Genomic DNA, 27,262 nt, shown 5'->3' with positions numbered 1-27,262 from the left:
AGGTCAACCTATTCGAGCAAAGTAGGAGATAAAGACAGAAGCAGAAATAAACCTGTTCAGAACCAGGTATGCCCAAGTGTACCCTTTTCCTTTTTGGTTATGTAAGTCCATCATTTCCCATTTTTCTAAAGTAGTTTCTTGCTTTTGTCAGGTGGAATAAGAATTCTGAAACAATATCAGAAAAAGAGACGGGAAAACTGGGCCAAAGGCAATAAAAATAATCAATCAATAATAGGGTTTGATCAAGGCATAGATTTAACTGTGAGTTTTGAAAAAAAAGAACTTATAAACCTGTTTAAAGCAAAGAAATTGATTATGAAACAGACGGTCAACAGCACGAGTAGAATCCTAAGAGTTCCAGAGTAATATAAAATTATCTTCAAGGTAGTAGTCTTGGGATGAGGCATAAGAAACGGGGAAAACACATTTATTTGCATCTTCTTGAGATTATACACATATCCAGTGATAATTTCCTATTTAAAGTGTGTGTCTGTGTGTGGTTCTCTAAAAAAGGAGCACATACTGTTTTCTAGTCAATCAACTGCCAATAATAAAAAGAGAGAAGGGAAAGTACAAACTGTGAACCAGACACGTTAAGTAACATCCCCCAAAATATCTTAAACCTGAACCCACTGACTCTAAAATTCACATGAGTCAACCTCTATGATGATGACTTTCACCCAAGTACAACACAGGAAATAAGTTTCTTTCTTCCTAGGACTTTAGGTCAAAACAACAGAGAAATTCATCATTAATGTTTCCCCTTTGAATAGCCACTTGAGGCAAAAAGATTTCAAATTCCCCTCCAGGTAACTGGAATGAAAGGAGGGAGTGGAATCCTTAGAAAGAAAGAAACAGTATTACCTGGTTAGAAGCAATTGTACAAGATGGACTTGAACCATTTTCAAAATGTGCCAAGTCTATCACCAATTCCATATAGCAGCTACTGGCCTGTCTCACTTGAAATCCTTGTCTTTTTGTAAAGGCTATGTACCAGGGGGGAAGGTAACTGAACAGCAGGAAATCTGGTTTTTTGGGAAGCAGTTATTGAAAGAAGGCACGTGTGGAATGAAAAGTACCTATAAACTTTAGGGTAGATCTTTCCTTTAAGTAAAAGTCAAATGTGTTATTTTGTTGTTGTTAAATCTTTTTTTATGCTAAGGTATCCAGTAATCATATTTTCATATCACTAACAACCCAACCACCACCTCAGCACACATCACAACAACCAGTTCAAGAAAGCTACACCAGGAGTTCCACTTCCAGGATGACAATACAAGGAGCTCCGAGGACCCATTCCCCAGCAGTGAAAATTATAAGACATAGTCTCTTCAGCAAATAGTACTAAGACAACCGTATATCCTCATGTAAAAGAATGAAATTGGGCCCTTTCCACACATCATATGCAGTAATTGACTGAAATTGGCATCAAAGACCTACATCTAAAAGTTAAAACTCTCTTTAGAAGAAAACATAGATCTGCATAACCTCTGATTTGGCAATGGCTTCTTGGATATGATACCAAAAGGATAAGCAACAAAAGAAAAATACACTAAACTTCACCAAAATTTAAAACTTCTATGCTTCAAAGTGCATTATCAAGAAAGTAAAAAGAAATATTTGCAAATCATAATCTGATAAGGGATTTGTATGTAGAACACATAAATAACTTTTACAACTCAATTATTAAAAATGGGCAAAGGATCTGAACAGACATTTCTCCAAAGGATATATATAAATGGCCAACACACCCAAAACAAAAGATGCAACAGGAAATGCAAATCAAAACAAGACACCTCTTCATCCATTAGGATGACTACAATAAAATAAAATAAAATTTAATTTAATTTAAAAAATAATAAGTGCTGGTGAGGCTGTGAAGAAATTAGAACTCTCATACACTGCTGGTAGGAATGTAAAACGGTGCAGTCACTTTGGAAAACAGTCTGGCAGCTCCTTAAATGGTCAAATACAGTGGTGATATGACTCAACAATTCCACTCCTAGGTATAGGCCCAAGAGAAATTAAAACATATGTTCACACAAAAATTTACATACCAAGTTTTATAGCAGCATTATTTATAATAGCCAAAGCTGAAAACAACCCAAATGTCTATCAGTGAAAGAATAAACAGATAAATGGACACATACACACACACACACACACACACACACACACACACACACACACCCCAGAATATTTTTGGCCATAAAAAAGAATAAAGTACTGACAAATGCTACAACAGGAATGAACCTTGAAAACATTATGTTAAGTGATAGAAGACAGTCACAAAAAATCACATATTATATGATTCCATTAACATGAACTACTATCTAGAATAGGCAAATCTATAGAGACAGAAAGCTGATTAGTGGTTCCTCAGGCCTGGGGACATGGGGGAAGGGGTTATGGATATGGAGTGTTAACCAAAAGGTATGGGGTTTCTTTATGAGGTGAGATGATGAAAAACCAGAAGCAAAGTAAGTAACTATAAACAAGAAAATGGCTGCACAAATCACTACAGATTCAGACTAGGAAGTACTGTGCAGTCGTTTAAAAATGTATAAGAGCTATTCTTGACTTTGAAGGATTTCCACAAGATATTGTGAAGTGAGGAAACAAAAGGCAAAATAGTATGTATAATATGACTTCATTTTTATAAAACAAAGCTAAAAACTGTGTGTGAGGGAGTGTGTATGTGTGTGTAAGTCTGTATAGGATACTATGAGCATAGAGCAATGTAAGAAAGGATACATATTAGTTAACGTGTGTAGCCTGTGTGTGTGTGTGTGGTGTATACGTGGGATAGCAGTCGTGGATAGAAAGGGGGAGAGAAGCGAGGAAAGGCATACAAAGCTAAAGTTTTGTTGAGATATAATTGATATATAACATTTAAATGTTTAAGGTGTACAACATAACGATCTGGTTTATATATCGCAAAATGATTACCATAATAAGATTAGTTAACATTCATCACCTCACAGATACAACGAAAACCTTGACAAGAACTTTTAAGATCTATTCTCTTGTCAACTTCAAACACGCAACAGTATTAACTATCTTCATCATGTTGCACATTACATCCCCAGGCCTTATTTATCTTATAACTGGAAGTTTGTACCTTTTGACCACCTTCACCTAATTCCTCTACTCCCACCACCACTTCCCTCTGGCAGGTGTTCTAAGTTTCTGTATCATTTAACACCCTGTGAGTTGGAAATTATTATCTCTACTTATTATCTCCATTTGAGTTCAAGATTATTATCTCCAGATGGGGAAATGGAATTTGGAGTGGTTAAATGGCTTGGAAAACAATACGGTTGGGGCCATCCTGATAGGAAGGACTCTCACCCAAAATTTGTTTTGTATGTCAAGACCGGCGATGCCATGAACACACCAACAGGGTATGAAAAGGTTTATCACTCATATAATGAGGCTTCCTGGGGAGAGCAGGGCTGGCCTCTCAGGCTGTTTGAAAATGTCTTGAGACCTGGGAAAGGAGACTGGCTTGGGGTTTTTATGATGGTTAGAGGGTGAGCCCCTGCATGCTGGGAGGAGGCTGTATGGTTTGAACTTCCTGTGAGTGCCGAAAGAGGGAGCACTCTTTTGGCCTTAGCAGCTTGTCCAGACACGGGGCAGGAGAGGAAAAGGGAGGTGAGGCTTAAAAACTGTCAGCAGGGTGGTGGCGCAGTGGTTGAGAGTCCGCCTGCCGATGCAGGGGACACGGGTTCGTGCCCCGGTCCGGGAAGATCCCACATGCCGCGGAGCAGCTGGGCCCGTGAGCCATGGCCGCTGAGCCTGCGCGTCCGGAACCTGTGCTCCGCAACGAGAGAGGCCACAGCAATGAGAAGCCCGCGTACCGCAAAAAAAGAAAACAAAAAACAAAAAAAAAGCTCTCAGCAGTCAAACATCAAAAAATGAAGCCAGGGCTTCCCTGGTGGCGCAGTGGTTGCGAGTCCCTGTCGCACGGGTTCGTGACCCGGTCCGGGAGGATCCCACATGCCGCGGAGCTGCTGGGCGTGTGAGCCATGGCAGCTGAGCCTGCGTGTCCGGAGCCTGTGCTCCGCAACGGGAGAGGCCGCAGCAGTGAGAGGCCCACGTACCACAAAAAAGCCAGATTCTTTATCACAAATGGTTTAAAAATTGTACATGCCACTATTTAAGAAAAATGTTTAGTTTTATATTTATATGGTGTTTGTGTATCTCTTGTTTTAGTTAAGATAATCTAAATGTCTAGTTTGTGTGTGTGAGATACTTAAGAGCTAGTAACCAAATGGTACCTAAAGTCATACATGTAACAGGCATGACTAAATACCTCAAACTTTACTCAAAGTCTTGAGAAATATATATTTCCAAAAATTGCCAAATATTAGGATAACCAATACATTCAATTTTTAAATGCAGCCATAAAATGAATATAAAATTACTCTGTATGATAAATATTACTAGAATGTAAGCCTGGAGAATGAAGTGAGTGTAATGTGTCTTTATCATTATCATCATAAGCACCTGCAATTGTGCCTTACAAAGAGTAGACCCTTAACAAATAAATGGGAGAACAAATTTGATAAACACTGTGTACATTAAAAAATAAATCTAGATGTGAATTGTGAAGAGTATGTAAAAAAAAAATACCAAAAAAAAGAATAAATTTACTAGTGGGAAAATGACTGTATAAGGAATTCTAAATAGTAACTCAAAAAATAATTTAAATTTATCTTGGTAATCTTTAAACAGTTACTTAACTTTTAATAAACCAACTTTTGAAGTTATCATTAATGTTTAATAATATTTAATCATTTTTGCATATTTACTTTGAATTCCTAATATCAAAGTAAATAGCATTTCAGAGAAAATTATGATGAAATAATGGTGAATACATAGGATAGTTGTTAACATACATTGGATTCACATTAGAATCTGCTTCAGAGGCTTGAGCTACTAGTAGAAAAAGAACACACACAAGTCATTTCATATTAAACTTTTTATTAAAACTGAATCTTTACAATATATTTAAAATGACATGTTCCACAGACAAATATTTAAGAAAAAAACTTTTTAATGTATAATTATTGGTATACAAATTTAAGAACATAGTTAAAACTAAGCTAAATATTTATATGTATATATATGTATATATATATCCAAATTCATATGAATGCTCTGGAACACCTGAGTTTTAAGTTGTTGGTTTTCCAGATAGTGTGAAACACTTTTCGTTCACTTTAGAAAGGACCCAGCCCATCCAGAAAGAATAACTTTGGTTAACCTTGGTTATCTCCCAAAGATCACAGAGAAGTCTTCAATGCGATTACGATTTATCTTCAGAGGCTTCTTCCAAGTGGAGATCTGTCTGTGATGTAAGGAAGGATTCCCATGTAGCAAGGCACTAAATAATGGAAACACACCATGAGGAGGTCAACAGTAGTTCACTTTCACTGTTAGAAGGATTAATAAATCCTTACGTATCTGTTCCTATAGCAATCTGCCCTACTCCTCTCTCCCACAGGCTTGCCAGGATCCCTGTCATTTTCTACATATTTTAATTCTTAATGAGGGAAACTGTTGCTAAATAAGAGGAAACCATAAGAGGTTAAAAAATTAGCATGGATTAGTTTGCTGAAATAATCCACTATTCCCCCATTGTCAGGATAGAAAACAGATCTATAATAAACTGTAGAGGGAAAGATGGACCATTTGGATCTGAGGGGGCAGGCATTAAGCATCTAGACAGAGGAGTAGTGATACAAGCATGGCTTAATCAGATTTGAATCCTACTATATCAAGTGTGAGTTTGTGCAAATTGATTAATCTCTATTATAGTTTCTTCAGCTATAATTTAGGTTAATGACAATACTTACCAGTAAAGCAATCGTGAAAATTAAATTTACATAACCTGTATAAATTTCTATGCAGAATGCCTGGCTCAAAGTAAGTATTCAAAAAATTAGCAATGATTATATTATGATGGTCTGCTGGGACTAGGTGGTGAGATAGTCATTAATGTGCCCAGGAAATGAATCAAGGTGACCTAATTGATATCTACAGAACAAAAGAGAATATGTATTTTTTTCCATGTGCATATAAAACATTTACCAAAACACACCATATTCCAGGTTATACAAGACATCTCAATAAATTTAAAAAGAATCAAGTTATATGAGGTTTGTTCTCTGAACATAATGAAATTAACTTAGAAATCAGCAATTGAAAGATATCTGAAAAATCCCCAAATATTTGAGATCTAAACAGGACACTTATAAATAAGCCCTGTGTCAAAGAAGAAATCAAAAGGTAATTTAGAAAGTATTTTATTTTAAACTGAATGAAAATGAAAATACAATGTATAAAAAATTTTGGAATGCCACTGAAGTAGTACATAAAGAGAGATTTATACCACTAAACACCTTCATTAGAAAAGAAGAAAGGGTCTTAAACGACTTGAGTTTCCACCTTAAAAACTAAAAAAGAACAAATTATAACCAAAGTAAGCAGCAGAAGAAAAAAACCAGAAAAGATAGAAGTGTGACTCAATGAAAGAGAAAAACAATGAAACCAAACATTGAATCTTTGAGAAGATTAATAAAATAGATAAACTTTTAGCCAGACTGTTCATAAAAGAAGAAAGATGACACAAATTACCAACTGTTAGGAATGAGAGAGGTGACATCCCTTTAAATTCTACTGAAGGAAAAAAAGAAAATATTATTGAAAACTTTATACCTATACATTTGAGAACTTAAATGAAACCAACGAAAAGATACAAACTACCAAAACTCACTCTAGAAAAAACAGATAATTCAAATGAAGTTGAATTTGTTGTTAAATATCTTTCCACAAAGAACACTTCAGGCCCAAATGGCTTCACCAGTGAATTCTACCAAAAACTTAAGGAAGAATCATATTAATTCTAACACAAACTCTTCCAGAGAACTGAAGAGAAAGGAATGCTTTCCAACTTACCAAAGACATTACAAAAGAACAAAACTACAGACCACTATCCCTCATAAACATAGATGCAAAAATTATAAACAAAATTTTAGCAAATCAAATCCAGCAATCTATAGAAAGAATTATATTTCATGACCAAATGGAGTTTATCCCAGGAGTGTAAGATTGGATTAATGTTCAACTATCAATCAATGTAACTGACTGTATTAAATGTAATTTATTATCATCTCAATAGACATGGAAAGACATTTGTCAAATTACAATGTTCATTTCTTACTTTAAAAAAAAAATTCTCAACAAATTAGGAACAGATGGGAATTTCTACAACTTGAGGAAGAACATCTACAAAATACCTACAATTAACATCATATGGAGAAATGCATTAAATATTAGCAGTTATTAGTATTTTATTTCTTTTCAATGCCAGGAAAACAATTTTTAATTCAGCTTTATAGATACTCAAAAATCTCCTTCACCAAATTTTGAGTATAAAAAAGAAGGAAATACAAAAATACCTAAATACAGATAATGTTTAAACATCTATCCACAACATTTACAAAACAATGAAAACTATGAACTGGGATTGAAGGGCCCATAGAGAACCATGGTTCACCTTTGGAAAGAGTCCTGTTTCCCTTGAGAACCTGATTTCTGGCCTCTTCTGCGAATCCATACGTTATCTACTATGTGGTAACACTGCAGGGCAGGCCAAAGCAATTACTGCTTTCAGGAGATATCATATCTTTTTGCTAACTCTGCCAAACTATCATTTAAAAAATCTTTGAACATATGCAAGGTAAAATTCAAAATAAAAATCTGAGCAGTCTGCTCTATTTAGAATTACTGTCAAATAAGGGATCCAAATTGCACGAAAGATGGTATTAATCCTAATGTGATGAAACTTCTATCACTGTCATATTCTTCAACTCTCCTAGTTTAGTAAATGTCTAAGGAAGATCAGCCCTCCATGCTGATTAGTGTTGTGAATTAACATTTTCATTTCTAAAGCAAATCCTAAAAATGACAGTGAGACATGGTAAAAGAAACAAATTAGCTACTTAACTATCTCCCTACCATCCACCATACGAAAGGCAGAAAAACAATTTACGTATTTTGAAATACAGATTATAGAACACTAGCACAGAAAATCAAGAGAAGTATCATGACAACGGCTGAATATCTATATGAATACTTGGTCAGGCATTGTAATGGTTGTTTTATCACATATTACCTTCTTTAAACCTCACAGTGACTACTATGAATCTTATTTTATAGATGAGAAAGCTGAGGATCAAACGGTTAAGTATGTCTGTGATATTACAAACCTGATAAGAGGTATAGCCATTCATTAGCAAATGGAAAATAACCAATCTCTTGAATGACCACCAGGATACATGGATACATTTAATAAGTCACTGGCCCATCAAGATGAGACATCTTTTTTTTTTTTTTTTTTTGAGACACCTTTCTTTTATATAGTGGAAGAAGGACCATTTTGGAGGGCAGGTGAGTAAAAAAAATGCATAATTGCAGGGGGATCAACTTTTTTTAAAAAATAAATTTATTTGTTTATTTTGGTTGCATTGGGTCTTTGGTGCTGCGCGCGGGCTTTCTCTAGTTGTGGCGAGCAGGGGCTACTCTTTGTTGAGGTGTGCAGGCTTCTCATTGCGGTGGCTTCTCTTGTTGCAAGGCACGGGCTCTAGGTGCATGGGCTTCAGTAGTTGTGGCGTGCGAGCACACTGGTTGTAGCACACGGGCTTAGTTGCTCCGCTGAATGTGGGATCTTCCCAGATCAGGGATCGAACCCGTGTCCCCTGCACTGGCAGGCAGATTCTTATTCACTGTGCCACCAGGGAAGTCCCAAGGGGATCAACTTTTAGGAAAGAGTATATATGCAGGTTGAGTGTGTAGAAATTGATTCCTTGCATACCTCTTGGAAATTTTTATGTATTTCCAGGAGTATGTATACCCTTTGAAGATGACTGAGTTAATACATGCCAGGAATATAGTAAGTGCTCAGTAAATGCAAAGACCATAGAGAAGAAATGTACTTTACTACTGATGCAAATATGCTGCTCATCATAAACACTGCATTTTTCAATCTGAATATTCATCAACTGACATCCTGGTTTCTATTGATCCCTAAATTTGTTAATGTTAGGTTTTGCTATAAAAGCCTGATCCCCACTCATGTTGCTGACCATCAGATTTCTGGATCTACAAAACTGAGGACATGCTCTGAACTGTGTAGCTCCTGAAGCTACCAATCTTCTTTTGGAATTTTGATAGCAGATTTTTTTTACTAAGTAAATATGTTGACTGCCTCCTCCTGCCAATGTTTAATATTAACCTATTACCTGATATGTTGCTCATTTACCCAGTTAATGTACATAAATCTATTTTAAAATAATGAATGGTAATCTCTAAAACTCCTTAAATCTTTTTAGTCTTTCTTGTTTTTCTTGGATTTCTGAGTATGAAAAACTAAGTAAAAACTCAAGAAATGGATTATTTATACCACATAAATAGTTTAGTTCAGTATTCACTGCATCCAGGACTGTGATAATTGGAGGATATAAAGAATCATCAAAATGACAACAACAAAAAATCTCAAAATCTAGTGTGAAACTTCCTTATAATTGTAAATTTTATATATATATATATTTTATTTTTTTGCAGAACGCGGGCCTCTCACTGCTGTGCCCTCTCCCGTTGCGAAGCACAGGCTCCAGACGCACAGGCTCAGTGGCCATGGCTCACGGGCCCAGCCGCTCCGCGGCATGTGGGATCTTCCCGGACTGGGGCACAAACCCGTGTCCCCTGCATCGGCAGGCAGACTCTCAACCACTGTGCCACCAGGGAAGCCCGTAAACTATATTTTTAAAAAATGTATTTCTGCAGACTTCCCTGGTGGTGCAGTGGTTAAGAATCTGCCTGCCAATGCAGGGGACATGGGTTCAATCCCTGGTCTGGGAAGATCCCTCGTGCCATGGAGCAACTAAGTCTGTATGCTACAACTGCTGAGCCTGCGCTCTAGAGCCTGCGAGCCATAACTACTGAGCCCACTTGCCACAACTACTGAAGCCCGTGTGCCTAGAGCCCGTGCTCTGCAACAAGAGAAGCCACCGCAATGAGAAGCCCACACACTGCAACAAAGAGTAGCCCCGGCTCACTGCAACTAGAGAAAGCCCATGTGCAGCAATGAAGACCCAACGCAGCCAAAAATAAATAAATAAAATGAATAAATTTATTTTAAAAAAAGAAAAAGATGTTAAAACAATTATTTGAAAAAAATATATTTCTGTTATTTGGCTTCTCACTGTTTTCTATCAAGAAATTGATTTTTTTCCCCACTTTTAAATCATTATAATTAGTAAAGCAAACTAATATCAAAATTAGAGTAACAATCAAAAATACCCAGTGTCACGGGTGGCCTGACCTTCAATCATACCCATCAGCTCATTCTAGTTTTAGATTCTCATATTGTCATAAGAGAATCAACAATTCCCCTTCTAGTTGAATAATGTATCATGATTTTCCATACACATTATTTTATTTGATACAACAATACTTTGACAAACTCAAGTAATTGCATCTTATAGTTAAGGGAACTGTGCTCCACTGAGTCCAGCACTCTTTTCTAGTGCCTCACGCTTCCACTGCAGTAAAAGTAAGTCCATAAATATGTTGAACATATTTATTGGCAGGATGTTGGGTGACCAGAAAGCAAGTTGATCACAAATCCTCGTTAACTGAGAATGCAGTGCACACTTTTTTCCAGGTGCCTCCAGTTTTTAGACAAAGACCAAAAACTGTAGCTTCTCTATAAAGGGCAGGACTGGGAAAGAGGCTGTACTGTTAGAAAAGTGAGCCAGAACTAGGGTAAACAGGTCTGACAGGTAAACAAAAGCCCTTTTGTCCCAAAACACATTCTTAAATACTTCTCAAATACACAGACAGAATAGAAAATAAGTTTTAATTCCAAAACTCTTCTTGAAAGTAAATCTCTTGCTACCCCAGTAAAGTAGTGATGACATTTTGCCATTAGATAAGGTAAATGTCTCTTTAGTTCTCGTAAGTAGGTAGTGATCACACAAGCAGATATGATCAAGTGTTCTAAAGAATGAATGATAACAAAAATGGTGTTTCTGTAGATATAGCTTCCAATGAAAACTTCCACATTTAAGAATCAATATTTTCTCAAGATGGTGGGATATGAAGAGGTTCTGTTCCACAGTCTGACTTCAGGCAAATCTTTTCATTTCTCTGGGCCTATTCGCCCATTCATAGAATAGGGGGGTTGGACCATGTGTGTCTGTTAACTTTCATCCTAGAACCTAAAGTGGCCAACACAAAAATAAACAAATGCAACCTAATTATTAACTTAAAAGCTTTTGCACAGCAAAGGGAACCATAAACAAAACGAAAAGACAACCTACAGAATGGGAGAAAATATTTGCAAATGATGTAACCAACAAGGGAATAATCTCCAAAATATACAAACAGCTCATACAGCTCGATATCAACAAAACAAACAACCAATCAAAAAAGGGGCAGACCGAAGATCTAAATAGATATTTCTCTAAAGAAGATATACAGATGGCCAAAAGGCACATGAAAAGATGCTCATTATCACTAATTATAATTAGAGAAACGCAAATCAAAACTACAGTGAGGTATCACCTCACACTGGTCAGAATGGCCGCCATCAAAAAGTCTACAAATAATAAATGCTGGAGAGGGTGTGGAGAAAAGGGAACCGTCTTACACTGTTGGTGGGAATGTAAATTGGTGTAGCCACTATGGAGAAGAGTATGGAGGTTCCTTAAAAAACTAAAAATAGAGCTACCATATGATCCTGCAATCCCATTCCTGGGCATATATTTGGAGGAAGCCATAATTCAAAAAGATACATGCACCCTAATGTTCACTGCAGCACTATTTACAAGAGCTAAGACATGGAAGCAACCTAAATGTCCACTGACAGATGAACAGATAACGAAGATGTGGTATATATACACAATGGAATATTACTCAGCCATAAAAAAGAATGAAATAATGCCATATGCAGCAACATGGATGGACCTAGAGACTATCATACTAAGCGAAATAAGTCAGACAGAGAAAGACAAATATCATATGATATCCCTTATATATGCAATCTTAAAAAAAAAGATACAAATAAACTTATATACAAAACAGAAATAGACCCACAGACATAGAAGACCAACTTATGGTTACCAAAGGGGAAAGCGGTTGGGGGGTTGGATAAATTAGGAGTTTGGGAATAACATACACACATTACCATATATAAAATAGATAACCAGCAAGCACCTACTGCAGAGTACAGGGAACTAGACTCAATATTTTGTAATGGCCTATAAGGGAAAAGAATCTGAAAAAAAATATATATGTATGTATAACTGAATCACTTTGCTGTACACCTGAAACTAACACAACATTGTAAATCAACTATACTTAAATAAAAATTTAAAAAATGAAAAAAAAAAGTTGGCAAATGAGATCACATACAATTTGTAAATATGCCTTGTTCTATTTGGCTTGACACAGTGTGGAAAGGCATCAAACATAACATTTTACCTCTCCCCTCTGTATTTGATATTTATAAGGTAATTGTCACTATAAATAATTTCCAAAGGTAAGATTCAGAAATACATGAGAAATATTTTCAATTACTACTACTGCTACTATTACTACTAATAGTTTACATTTATCAAAACCTTATTATGTGCTAGGCACTGCATTAAGAACTTAACATATATTTTACTTATTTATTTACTTATCTATCCAGCAGCTTTCAAACATATTTTCTATATTGGCTATTTCGGGCTCAAGTAAAATAAGTAGTGACTTAAGGGATAAACTAGTTGAGACTCCTGGAAAAGTATTTATGAGTATAAAAGCTTCAAAATGATTTACTTTTAGTGACTTACTGGGAATACTGAATTTTGCTTCTAAGACTTTCCTTTCATCTTTCTTTATTCCATTATATACATACAAACATATGTGTACATATATATTTTAATACCAAATAAAGCTGATGTATATACTATTATTTTTAGCACTTTATAGATAAGGAAGCTGAGGTCCACTGAAATAAAAAAAAAGTCTTCAAGGTCTCTGAGCTTAAAAGTCACAAGTTATGCCTGTCCGAAGCCCATGCTCTTAGCCACCAGATGATAATGCCAACATAAAGTTTGATATCTCCATAGGTAATGCTACCACACTGTTCATGGAACAGCTAATAGAAAACCTAGTCTCATCCAAATTATCACATAAGTCAAATTAATAAAATATTATCTATATATCTCTGCGAATAAAGTAAAATAACCATATATTTGCCTAAAACAATAACAATGATATCTATTATTATAAAATGTAATAAAAGCCAAACCTTACCATGTACCCCTTTTTAAACCAGAAATTTCCATATTAAGTCAAAGTTGTTGTGCTTCTAGTTTTCCTAGTAATCTAATTAGGTATCTTTTAGACAGTGCCATAATAATTGCATCTCTCTTAATAAACGAAAACTGAGAAATATGACTGAGTGTCCTTTACGTACTTTAATGCTGTCTCAAATGATCTTGGGCACAGACGACATCACCTACATTTGAGGAAACACTGAAGCTCAAATATGTAAACATCTCCATACTAGGCCAATATCACTGCAAAATAAATTACATTATAAAAATTGTAGGCCATGCCTAAAATGAGGGCAATGGAGTGTGTAACATTTTAGTAATTGTTTTTTTTATCATCTAAACCTAAGATCCAAACAGTAATGAAAACTTTCAGGAGCTGCATATTTAAACATTTTTCTGAAATGTAATCGATCCAGAAAGAAATTAGAGATTATGTTACAAATGGAAAGCAACTTCTATTATTTTGCAATGGCTCAAAATTATTCATTAAATTTCATTTTTGAAAAAGTCTAAATTCAGAATAACCTTCCAACTTATAATTTGAGAAATGTCAATAACTTCAAAATAACAAGACTTGCATACTTTTTTCTAAAATTACTTTTACATATCTCTCAAGAACATAAGTAATAAGTTTGGATTTGTAAATACTGCAAATACTTCAATGACTGCAACAGAGTTAACACAAAAAACTCATTAGCTACAAACGCCATCTTGTGGTCCATTTAAAAACTAATTTTGTAGTATTAGTCTGTAGATCTCTAACTCAAGATCTGCTAAAGATAGAAAAAGCCTTAGATACGAATAACTCCACTTCTGTCATTGTTACATGTGGAAAAATTGGGGCTCCAAAAGATCTAATACATTGGAAATCTTTATAGAAAGAATATGAGAGCCAAATTTTCATATCTTTTCAACTCATACTTTTCTATACCATATCATCATTGTTTTTTAGCAATAACAAACCAATTACATGAAGTTTGTCCAGTTTAGTACCCCAGACACTTCAAACACCAAGCTTATCTGTGTTTGCTTATCAAACATGGAAATACAACAAACTAAAAAAAAGCACATTTACTTTCGGATTACTGGAAAACTATCAAGGCACAGCTATGATGCTTAACTACATTATTTTAAAGCATTTCACACGTCTTCTAATTTTATTCTCCTAAAGACCTGTGAGGGATGTGTGTGGATAGGGTGTGGAGAAAGAGGAGGACCATCAGTACCACTTTTTTTTTTTTTGCTGTACGCGGACCTCTCACTGTTGTGGCCTCTCCCACTGTGGAGCACAGGCTCCGGACGGGCAGGCTCACGGGCCCAGCCGCTCTGAGGCATGTGGGATCTTCCCGGACTGGGGCACGAACCCGTGTCCCCTGCATTGGCAGGCGGACTCTCAACCACTGCGCCACCAGGGAAGCCTGGTACCACTTTTTGACAGATTAGAAAACTGGGTATAGAGAAGATATGATGAAGATTTTACAATTAGTGGCAGGCACTCTCATATCCAATTTTAATTTTTTTCATTAGTAAACCCACCTTCTTTTTTCAAGATGTTACATCATGCAGTGTGTGCATGTGTGTTTTAAATCATTTCTTCCTTTTCTTTGCAGGAACTATATATTGGTCCATAGTATATAGTCTGCCATTTATGAAGAACAATAAGAAGAAAATTCTTGATTCAAAATCTAGATAATTTTAGAAATTATTTAATTATCATATATAATCGCCTATTCAAGTATTTGATAAACTTAACTACAGAAAAAGTTATCCAATCCAAAGGGTGGGAAGAGGCACAGACTGTCTATGCTATGGCATAACTGTCCCTTTTACATCTAAGCTCAAATTCGCTTGTACAGATAATTGAGAAATAACTATCTCACAGAATGAGACTGGTGAAAATGTTTTTAATACAAGTTTTTAAGAAAGCAGAAACCTGCAAAACAACAAAAGCTTTAAAATTACATGAACTATAATTAAAGATGTACACAGTTATGTGGAAACATGAGCTATAGCTATGGCTTTGGAATATGCAATTCAGAACAGAAATCATCACTTAATAAAACAACAAAATAGTTAATTACATAATACTTTAGAATTCTAAAAATGATAAACACTCGATTTTTAAGATTTCCTTAGAAATAAAAGTCAGACCCTGGTGCATTTAAACAGAATTCTATAATTAACTGTGCTTTATATACATTATAATACTTGAATATTAAACAGATTATAAATGTTTAAATGAGAAAAGACACTACCTATGTTAAGTGTAAGAGATGAACAGACTTTTAGAAAACAGAAGGAACTTTAGAGCAGCGCTTCTCAAACTATCTGCGATGATGAATAAGTCTTTTTCTTTCAATCTGCTGAGGACCATTAAGTGAACCTACTAAGCTGACTAGTTTGCACTTCATGCCACAAGAAATCACCACAAAAGCTGGATAATACTCGAATTGGCCTATACCTTACTTAACAAAAGTCTAATAATCACCCACTTGGATGTCATGACAATGTCTAATTGCTATAGGAGATTTCAACTGATTACATTTAGTTTCTGAATCTATCATGTTATAAATCTGTAATTAACAATTTATGAATTGGACATTAGTCCACAGTTTAAGTAGCATCACTTTAGAGATCAACATACTTACCTGAAGTTTCCTAAATTGTGTTCCATGACAGGCTAATCCTATAAGAAGAAATGCTGACCTAGTCAAAGAAATTATGTCTTCAGATTCATAAACCATATAAGCACATAAAAGACTCTGAGAACTTTAGTAAAAACGCCTGTTTAACTTTAACTCAAACTTATTTGACTACAGAACCTATCTTTTCTTTCACGATTTACACCCATTAACATTACAAAAACTAATTTCCTATAAAATGCATTGAGAAATTCTAGTACAGACAGAATTTCTGATGTACATTATTCAACAATTGCTTAAAAACTCCCAGTGGCAGAGAACTTATTTCTTTGCATTGCAATTTAATGTAATTTAGAGAATTTTAATACATAGGAAATAACTCCTTCTGTGAATTCAAATTATACAATTTCCAAAAGTTGGTGCTAGATATGTTTTCTGAAGCAACAATAAAACATGTATTCCTTCCATGACTGCCCTCCAAATACCTTTCTTCTTTTCCAATTCCTTGAATGAAGATGCATTTCTTAGACCACTATCACCATGATAACCTTATTCTGACTACATCTTAGTTTGCTAATATTACTATCAAAATGCATCATCAAGTCTGAATTCAGTATTTTGAATAGCTACTAAATAATGGAGATCATTATTTTGTTCTAATTTTTTTTTAAGTCAAAAGTGTCTTCTAATACAAAAAGACCTCAATATGCCTCTTATGAAAGTTAAGCTTTGAAAAAAGCAAATTTCAGTGTGGTCACCAAGATAAAGACCCAGTAAATTAAATGACTTAACGTCTGCAAAGTATACTATCATTCTACATGCTGAAGATAATCTTATTGCAAAGTAATTTTGGCTTGAGTATAAGGATTCCTTGTGGTGGGTGGTGGTAGAAGTAGTTAGAAGTAGATTTACTACTTGGAATACGACCTTGTCATCAATGTAGAGGATAACAATTAACCTTACCTGCTATGACAGAGGAGCATTCATTTGTATCACTGAAAAGCTGTATCAAATTATTGAGGTGTAAGTTTAAAAGGTCAGTTGGCTACAACAGAACAGTATTTTAAGCCAAGTGGAACTGAAATTTACTGTCAAGAGCTCATATTTACCTAAACTTCTTCAGATGGTTTTACAATAAAAGCTCTAATGAACATTTTTACCAGTTTCCTAAGTATTTTCTAGAGACTATTTCAGACATTAATTTCATAAATGACTTTGGTGAACAAATAAATCTGAGATCTTAAACAAAGGTGAACAGATGTTTTTCCTAGGGAGTTTCTTAGAAACTTTAACGTGCTAAGATGCATTGCCAAACTTCTCCATAAAGTGAAACAGTATAACCTAAAAGGAAGACACTTGGCTATGAAGTTGTCATATCCAATGACAGCCAAAGTAAAATCAATAGAAGCAAATGATTGTGTGATCAAGTATGTCCTTAAATATACAACAATTAGAGACCCAAAGAACTATGCCCTGGGACTTCCTCTGCCATTTGTAATAGTTGATTTAAAAAATTTATAAAATGTCTTTAATGTAGAGTTCCCTCAGCTCAATTTATAATTCTCACCTCTTCACTCATCCAGGATTCCTGGTACAATCTATCAAACTGAGAAGGCAGCTCTACAGCCTCTGTGATAGCTATTCTCCATAGATGCCTCCTCCGCAACCAATCAACCATAATAGAGGACCACAATAGCCTCCCATGAACAATCCAAGCAAGTGTTTTATTGATGTTTGTTTCCATAATCGCTGGTGAAGCTTCTTATCAGACAGTGAGAAAAAAAGGTTTTAGCCTTAGGATGACACAAGGTTATTCCATCTGTTTCCATTGTTCTAGTCATTATTACCGTGTACCTTTAGATTCTATTTGAAATAGGAATTGATTGCTCCCCCAGAAATGATCTCCATAGGATAAATGGTAAAGAGGACAAGATTAATCATTAAACAATCAATAGTGTTGGTCTCTTTACTCAAAATACAAAGGGAAAAACTCCTAGGTATTCAATGGATTGTCATTTAACAGCATTAAGAAGATGAAAACTTGGTGTTTTTCTTTTGATGAAGATGACCATCCCTAAATGAATTGGATGGTGCAGAGAAGAGTAGTGTAATGCTGCCTGAATTTGCTAATCCAGACATTCAGGCTTCTAATGAGTGCCTCCCATTGAGTAAAAAAGTAAATAATGTGGACACAAGAACGTAATGAATTGGAAAATTTAGCTGGCATAAAAATGGTCAGGTTGAGTAAATATCTAAGCATCTTAGCCTCTCAAGCTGGTGGTGTGTTTACTTTCCAGGAAATCTATCCTACCCATTAATGGAAATCTACTGAATCCCCTAGGGTATATAATGTAGCTCTGAAACAGTCTTCAAATAGTTCCAAAGATAGACTGCTATTTTCTGAAGGGCTGTTTTAGCACCATCAGATCTGTCTTCCTCGGTCCTAGGGATTAGGTCAGGTACCGGCTTTAGTAAATGTTATGAGGCATGACTGTAAAAAGAAAAGTACCCTGATATGGATTCAAAAATCCCTGTCCTAGATAACTTTGAATTATTCCAGCTCTAGCTAAATTCTTTATTCTTATGATTTGGAAAAGGGAGTTGAGACACATTAACCTTAAAGAAAGTATCTGTTTACTCTGTTTCATCCTAAGAGACTGTCAATATAAAAATATAATTTAAATGGTTCAACATAGACCAACTTTTATGCCTCTCTCCCAATATTTAAAAGGAAAACTCAAAAACTACAGGTCATTCCTTAGGACCAAAATGATACTAAACAACTACAACTGGTTAAATCCTTAATCACTTCCATCCTTCTCTTTACAAGAAAGCCTGTTACAAAGAGTTGAGCAGTATGAGGTGATTGTGTATGGCGCGTAGAAATTACAGAGGTTAACTATTTTGGAAACAGGTGTCATTGTTTCAGTATTTCCCAAAACCTTCTCTGGAGCTAATCTGAGTATTCACCTAGGAAAGAAAAGTAGCCTGCATTTCTCCTGGGTGAGCAGAAGTCTGTCGATCTTTCTCTACGTAAATCAGTTTAGAATTAAAGGCTTCATATAGGGCTTTGTAAGCATTGCTTTTGGGCTGATAAAGGAAAGGCTTTGCAAGGGTCATTGTAAAAAGAACACGCCAGCCTTCTCTTTTTGTGGCAATGGATAGCTAATGTTTTATTATCTCTTCAAATATACTGAATTTTAGTTACCTTTTATTTGTATTTGCCTAAATCTTGCAACTTACATTTTCATTCTCCTTGATGGAGAGAACAGGAGTGAAATAGAAATGAAGTAGTTCTGTTTTCTCAGTTTCCATAACATGGTTTCCATTAGAGATTCACTTTACTAATTTTATTAGAGTTTATTAATTCCTAATTTTCTTGCTTCCAAAAGAGGCTCCTCACACCTACTTCCATTTGACTTTGGTACTATTTGGAAGTCATTCCATTTTTTTCCAAAACCTCACTTCTTCCTGAAATGTGCCCTTCCTGATACTGTTTCTCTGTATTCATCTCTGACTGTATCTCTCTCTTTACATCTTTGTCTTTCATAGTCCATGGTCCACAGATGTAATCGTATCTGATCCTTTAACTGCTTCACTCTTTTTATTACTTTTTAGAATTGTCCATTCCTCTTATGTCATATTCTCTTTTTGAGTCTGTGATGTTGAAATTATACTTTTCTGTAATTTTTTCAAATCACTTTACTAAATTCTATGCAATATGACTGAAAATGGCCAGGGTTTCCTTCCTTTGCTTTCCTTTGACCTCCCAGATTTTGAAAATGGTACTTTCTCCCCAAGTTTCTGTCATGTTACATAACCGTTCCTCTTTGTTGGATGGAATTAGATCTAGAGAAGCTCTTCCCTCTAACTGTTCCTTTTAATTCATGTAGATGAACAGAAAGTCCATAATTTATCTGAGTCCCAATTTTTTAAAAAAGAATGAAATTTCAGACAGAAATCTAAATGCCACTCATCAAAATCTTGCTTAGCTGGCAGTTTTATAATCATTACCAATATAGATTAACCTCTTAAAGTCACAATGCTTGGGAGCTATCTTTACTTGGACCAGGGTGTTTTAAATATTCACAAAAATTTTAAAAATGTTCCAAAGCATGTAGTGCACCACTTAATTTAAAACAAGCAACTCTTTTGCTAGAGTTTATTTTACCATTCCCCAATGTAATAAGGAATACATTTCTAAATAAGAACAACTATACTTGAAGAACTTCTAGGACATTCAATGCTTATCTACTACTTACTTTGTAGAAGAACTGCTATGATACCTATTTTTTAAATTTTCTCTACTTTTTAAATGGTCCATATATAGCTGGACTTGGAATTTAGGAAAGCATTAGTTGTACTATTGATTTGGCTTGATGGTGAACGCTTGTAATGATATTTTTTCTTCATTTATCTTAGAGAAAACGTCCTATACTATAATTGCTTTTCTGCTTCCTAGATGTCCATGTAGATACATATATTTTTATTATTCAGTAATGATAGAACCCTTCTATTAAGCCAGCTCATTACCATTCAAGTAAAAAAAAAACTAATTTAAATATTCTTCCATTAAAAAAAGTAATACATTGTAAAGCTGTATAAATCAAGTGAAAAATACATATACTTATTATTCTTCCCTAAGGGCAAGATTTAATTTTGAATTTGAATGTTGCTTAGCATAGGGTTTTGATGTTAATTGAATCTTAAATGAATGATTTTACATGAGGCAATTGACATTCTTAAATAAGACTGATAGCATTTGAAATGAAGCGACCTCTAACCTGGTTATTTCTTGAAATTCTTATCAAAAAAGATTTTAAGTCTAGTGTTCATAATTATTTTTAATAGTATTATTTATGAGAGCAAAAAATTTACATAAGTGCTTAATTATTAGTAGTTCTCTTCACTAATAAAGGTATGTTAACATGATGTACTAGAAGATTATGTTGTTATATAGAGAAGTGTTTAAACAAATAAAAAATACAGAACTCAAAATAATACATATCCACTATAATCATCATGACACAAATAAGTAACATATGTTTATATGTTGACACATTTGAAAAGAACCATGCAGAAATTTTAAAATATTTTTATCTGCATATAGCAAATTATTTTTCTATAATTGCATTTAAGTGTAGCCTTCTCTAGGAGATAAGGTTATGGGCATTCTTTATTTCCTCTTTATACATTTGTGTACTTAGCTCTTGTCATTTTTTTGTTTTTCATGTGCATGTATTAATTTTCAAACCAGAAAATGAGGCTCTGAAACGACTTCCATACATTAACTAATAATTCTAAAATAAACTGTGCAAAAAAACAAATTTTACTACTTCAAGTATTATATTCACTTAACTACAAACAGTTTTACTTGGCAAAAATTAACATTATGCGATCTTTCCATGATTATGATATTAAAATTAAACTTTCAAAGGGTATATTCTTTCAGTTTATAATACCTACCAAGGATTACTTCCTTTCAAATCTCTTCACCATCATCATAATCATCAGCATCAGTATCATCAACAATTGAAACTTACACTCTTTTGTACCTACTAAAGAACAATTAGAAAATGTCCACGTACTTTATCCAGCATGTCATATTTTATGGTTTCAGCATCCCTTCACATTTTAGCAAGAAATAATTTTCTTTGGTTACCTGGATACCAAGATACTTTGAAATTATTCACCTATGTTCAACTGGATTTTTGTTTTATTGTTTCATTATTCTTGTTTTTATAAAAAGACTCAAATTTATTCTTAGTTATTGGTCATATAGAACAAAATTGGGAATAGCTTCATTTCACCTACTCAGAGTTTATTTGGAGATACCTGTCTTATATTCGGTGTCAACTGTCTCCAAGTAAATTCACACATCTAAGTATAATATTTCAATATGACAATAATTGGTTTCTGATACAGACCTATATCTCATATTTACAAACTGATTTTCCTCTTTCATTTTAATATTTAAATTTTAAGTTGTAAACAAACTGTGACCATTTTACTTCATAAAAGTCCAAAGGCAAATGTTTATACCCCATTTCTTCTATCACACTAGGAAAAAGCCCCTTTGGTGATTTATTTTTACAAATGTGGATGAAAACAGAAGTATTTCCATAATAATATGATTAAATTAAAAAGGGACTGGAAAGATTCTGCAATATTTCACTTCCTTGTATATCTGAGATATTCTGAAGTTAACAGATAACAGCAGACTGTTGCTGTTTCAGGCCACACAGTTTGTGTGTTAGTTAGGAAGCCGTGATTATATAAGGGCCCCGATTTCCTGATTATGCTTGGACTGATGTGTCAAATCAGTTAAGAGTTATTCACTTAGGAAAAAAAACAATAAATAACTGGAGCTGTAGGGATCTTGTGAAGTTATAATAAAGAAAACCAGAGATTCATCCAAATATATACATCTAAGATGCAGTACATTTGATATAATTTTAGCAACATGTAGAAATATAATTCATTTGGAGGAAAGGGTGAAAAACATACTGATATAAACTGCTGTGAAGAACAAAGTTTGCAATATGGCAATATGGCACAGTGATGCTAATTTAACTATTTCTAATAAAACCGTATTTTGTATAAACTGAGTGCAACCTATGAGCGTGACAAAAATGTGTATTTATGTGACAGGTATAGTCAAAACTCAAACATTTCATTTGGAGTTCAATGGAATTGCCATGAACATTTTCTCTTAAAAAAATAAAAAAGCAAACTTAGAAAAGTTTTGCAGACTTTATCACTGAAAGGAAAACATAGTAGGTGCACTTGTCACATGACTTTTATAACCTAATATACTTATGCTTTATAATCACAATCACTTATAGTATATTGTATATCTTAATTTTCAAGGCATTTTCTTAAAAATTATTTCAATTAATTGTCATAACACTACTATAAGGTCAGTGTGGACAGGTTCTATTGTAAAGGAGAGATAAAGTTATTTCTGTGGATTTAAAGAGTTAAGTGGTAAAAAAAGCCTATGTTGATAAATGCGCTTTATCCAACAGAAATATTTTAAATCATTTCAAAATCTGAGATTTATGAGAAATTCCTTTTAGAGACTTGAATTTACTTAAGGTTGTTAATGTAGAATAAAAAAATAGGAGAGGTAGAAAATGATCTTTCCAATCCCACCTGCTATAAAGAAAATCACTTGAATCTGTCCACTAATCTCTAGCCCACTGCCATGAGACCTCTATGTCAGTTCACATCTCTGTCTTTGTTGCTATGTTTTCTAACTAGGCTCAACATGTTTAGTTTTGTTCCACTCTGACCCATATAGCCAGTGTGATCTTTCTAAAAGGCAAGCACAATAGATATTGTCTCTTCCCTGCTGAAAAGTCTTCAATGGCATTCCCCATTTCCCTTAGAATGAAAAATAAAAGACAAAGCTTATAAGGCCCTCTTCAGCCTAATAGCGTTCAGGACATACTAATGTAAAATATGACATGTTGGCATATTAAGATGAATGAGTTTGAGAATATGGCAGAAGCAGAAAGGTCACTTTGACCTTCTTCCAACCCTTATCTCACAAAGCAGGTCATAAAACCCTCATACAAGAGGTGGCCTCCTTATGCCCAGAGGGAAAAAGAAGCATCTTTACCTCCAAAGACAAAGGGACACTTAGAAGACTCCTAACAAAAAGGACTTGCTAAATTCCCTCCAGTTTATTTCACTTAACTCATACTCCTTAACCTACCCTATTTCTACATGACAGCCCACTCTTCATCAAACTTAGCGTAGAAATACTCAGATCTGTTTCTTCTGGTCTAGATTTGCTCATGAAGGCTCCTGTACCACAAAGAACTTACATTAAATCAACATATATACATTTTTCCTGTTAATTTATCTCTGTCAGTTTCATTTTCAGACCCAGCCAGGAACCCTAAGAGGATTGAGGAAAATTTTTCCTCCTCTACAAGCCTCCTTTTTCAACTCAACATTACCTCCACTCCACCATCCTTCAAAGAGAACCTCAGTAATTTGAACATGTACTCTCTCACTTCTCGTCTTTTCTCTGCCTGGAACTCTGTTACTCACATCTTTATCTGGCTACCTCTCATTCATCATTCATTAAGGTCTCAGCTTAAACACATCCTCTGAGGAATCTTCCTCTTTCCCTGCAATGTCTTTCTATCCTGGAACTTATTATACTTTATTATCATAACGTTTTATTTTAATTGACTGTTTCTCTTATTGACTGTAACTACATGAGAAAGGGACCGTGTTTGTCCTGCATACTGTGGTCTCTCCAGGGCCCAGCACAGTGTCTGGTGGTAGTAGGGGCTCAAGTAATTCTTGTTGAATGAAAATATCAGTATCAGTTAGATAATCTTGCAAAATATAAAATATTTTAGTTTAAAGTACCTTTAAACTAGCAAGCACTATAGACTACAAAGGATAAAATAATTCTCTTAATGTATCAATTTTGTATAGTCATTAATTCAGTCAGAGATAAGGTTAAAGATGTATGTTTAAATATACGTTCCAGGAAAAGTATGTTCAGAATACGCTAGATGAATGGGAACTTCCCTGGTGGTCCAGTGGGTAAGACTCCACACTCTCAGTGCAGGGGCCCCGTCATCGACCCCTGGTCGGGGAACTAGATTCCGCGTGTATCCTGCAACTGAGAGTCCGCATGCCACAACCAAGACCCAGCGCAGCCAAAATAAATAAGTAAATATTAAAAAAAAGAAAAGAAAAAGAATGAAGTTGTACCCCTACCTCATACTATCTAAAAAAAAAATTAACTCAAAATGGGTCAAATACCTCAATGTAAGAATTAAAACTATAAAACTCTCAGAATATGCTAGATGAAGAAAGTGATAGCATAAAATTCATTTAAAATAATAACTACTTTGCGGAATTGTTACTTGTTCAAAAAAGGTAATCATTTGAAAAGAAAAATGTTGACTAGGCTCTTTCCTGAATTAAAAAACAAACTACTGAACTATAAACTAAACTGAACTAATGCTCCTTTTTTGATTTTTTGAATAGCTACAGAAGGCATGGTAGGGATGGCAGGGATATAACGTATAAGCCCTGAACTAATTTTCAAACCTTTGGTCCTTTCCTCATTTTGCAAACCCTTTTTAATACAAGAAAAAGAGAGGAAAAGGAAATAAGATAGGAGAATCATTAGGAAGCATGTGCAAGTGCTTTTGAAGAATTCAAATCCTTCCAAAACAAGAAACTGAGGGGAAAACAGACACAATAAAATGGTAGCGTAATTCTTTCTCACATCAAGCTGAGCTCAAATTAGGTACTTGGGCATGCTGTGTAGGAAGGAAAACTTATCACCCTCCCTCCACATATACACATTTGTGTCAGTGGGTGGGTTCAGCGTTACTATATTAACTGGCAACTCCACTGGCACTGAGCCACCAAAGAGGCTTCTGAATGTGACACTTGGTTCCTGAACAGACTCTTTCAACACAAGACATATAGAAAGTAAGAGAGAGGATAACATTTTAAAAATGAAGCAATACCACATATCACTAATTACCTGTTCATAAGAGTGGATATTCTCCTCAGCCATATCTGTAAATGCTGACTTGATATCATTTTGCATGTTTTGTTTCCATCTTTCCCAATCTGCTTTCAAGGCATTATTAGCGCACTCCACTTTATCTTCCAGTTTTCCAATCTCTTCCGTAAGCTGAATTAGATCACAAAGAGATCAACTGATCTATGTATTCCTGCCACTAAGTGAATTCTTAAAGTCTAAGCTGAATATTATAAAAAACAGTTTAAGAAAAATACTTTTTTTGAAAAGTCACCAGTATTTACCCTGTATACTAACTAGTTAAAGTAAAGAGAACACTGGATTCAGAGATGTCAAGTAGAGTTCTAAGGTCTGCCACCAATTAGCACTTGACTTTACCTAAATCTCTCTAATCTTGGGCTTCAGTTACACTATTTATAAAGCAAAGGAAATTGGACTACAAGTTATTCCAAAATTTTTTTGCAATAACTCTCTAATTACCACTGATTGTGATGAAATATTTATATTAAAAGATATGGTTGGGGGCTTCCCTGGTGGCGCAGTGGTTGAGAGTCTGCCTGCCGATGCAGGGGACACGGGTTTGAGCCCTGGTCTGGGAAGATCCCACATGCCGCGGAGCAACTAGGCCCATGAGCTACAACTACTGAGCCTGCACGTCTGGAGCCTGTGCTCCGCAACAAGAGAGGCCACGATAATGAGCAGCCCGCGCACCGCGATGAAGAGTGGCCCCCGCTTGCCACAACTGGAGAAAGCCCTCGCACAGAAACGAAGACCCAACACAGCCAAAAATAAATAAATAAATAATAATTAAAAATGAATATCTGCTTATATAAAAAAAAAGATATGGTTTCACATGTTCAGCTTCCCCTTCCTACTCCTCATTTTTCAGCTGTTTTTAGCAGAATGCTCAGTTAACTGACATGTTATAACATCCGTATAGATTATGTAGTCCAACCTGGAGGCCCAGGGGATTAACTTGTCACATTCCACTCAGCTGGTAACAGAGGCAGGTTTATATCACAAGACACCTGACACCTAGTCCACGCTCCATTAGACAGGCTGAGTGTGACAGTCATACCTCCTCCCCAACTTACCCACCAACCTTTGAGCATGGAACCCATCAATTTATTGCTTTATATTTAGCACATTTATATTTATATAAATTTTTATATATTTATGCATATTTTATACACATATATTTATTCATATAGTCAGCATACATTTATTTATTAAGTTCCTTCTCCATACCAGGCATTATTCTAGGACTTGGAGATTCAACAGTGAAGACAATAGACAAAAATCCTTGTTTTTACCGGAGCTGATATTCAACTGGGGAGAGACAAACCATAAGCAAGATAAATGAAATATGAACTACCATTTGATAATAAGTGTCAAAAAAAAAAACAAAGCAGAAAGGTAGATAGGGAGTATAAGAATGATGCAATTTTAGATAAGATGGCTGGGGAAAGCCTAAATAAGAAACTGTCATTTGAATAAATATCTGAAGTTGATGTGAGAGTGAACCATGGGGTTCTTAATCAGAAAAGCATTCCTGGCTGAGGAAGAAACAGGACAATGGCCTAGAGGTGGAAGCATGCCTGGATGGTCCAAGAAGAATAAGGAGACCAGCATGGCTGTAGCAGGTGGCAGAGTTAAAAAAGAGGGAAGCTCTTAGGAGATGAGGTCAGAGAAGCAGTGGG

General features: G+C 35.0%; 1 protein-coding gene across 5 annotated transcripts in view; it reads right to left on the bottom strand.

The window, feature by feature from the left end:
• Positions 1-4,969: 4,969 nt before the first annotated feature.
• The window catches only part of SNX7 (sorting nexin 7), a 97,647-nt gene continuing 75,354 nt past the window's right edge, over positions 4,970-27,262 (bottom strand). For 3 of the 5 annotated variants that reach the window (XM_067726991.1, XM_067726994.1, XM_067726995.1), the window contains 2 exons: positions 25,563-25,715; positions 4,970-5,389 (listed from right to left, as the gene is read on the bottom strand). In XM_067726991.1, the coding sequence (XP_067583092.1) occupies positions 5,312-5,389; positions 25,563-25,715 (231 nt within the window). In that variant the 3' untranslated portion in view covers positions 4,970-5,311. Of the gene's footprint in view, positions 5,390-9,845; positions 11,289-25,562; positions 25,716-27,262 lie in introns of those variants that run through there. The other 2 variants (XM_067726992.1, XM_067726993.1) reach the window with 2 other exon arrangements.

This window comes from Pseudorca crassidens, chromosome 2, assembly GCF_039906515.1.
Source record: "Pseudorca crassidens isolate mPseCra1 chromosome 2, mPseCra1.hap1, whole genome shotgun sequence".
NCBI classification, from domain to species: Eukaryota; Metazoa; Chordata; class Mammalia; order Artiodactyla; family Delphinidae; genus Pseudorca; species Pseudorca crassidens.
Note: the sequence above shows the minus strand (reverse complement) of the source record. Positions and strands in the feature narration are given on the sequence as shown.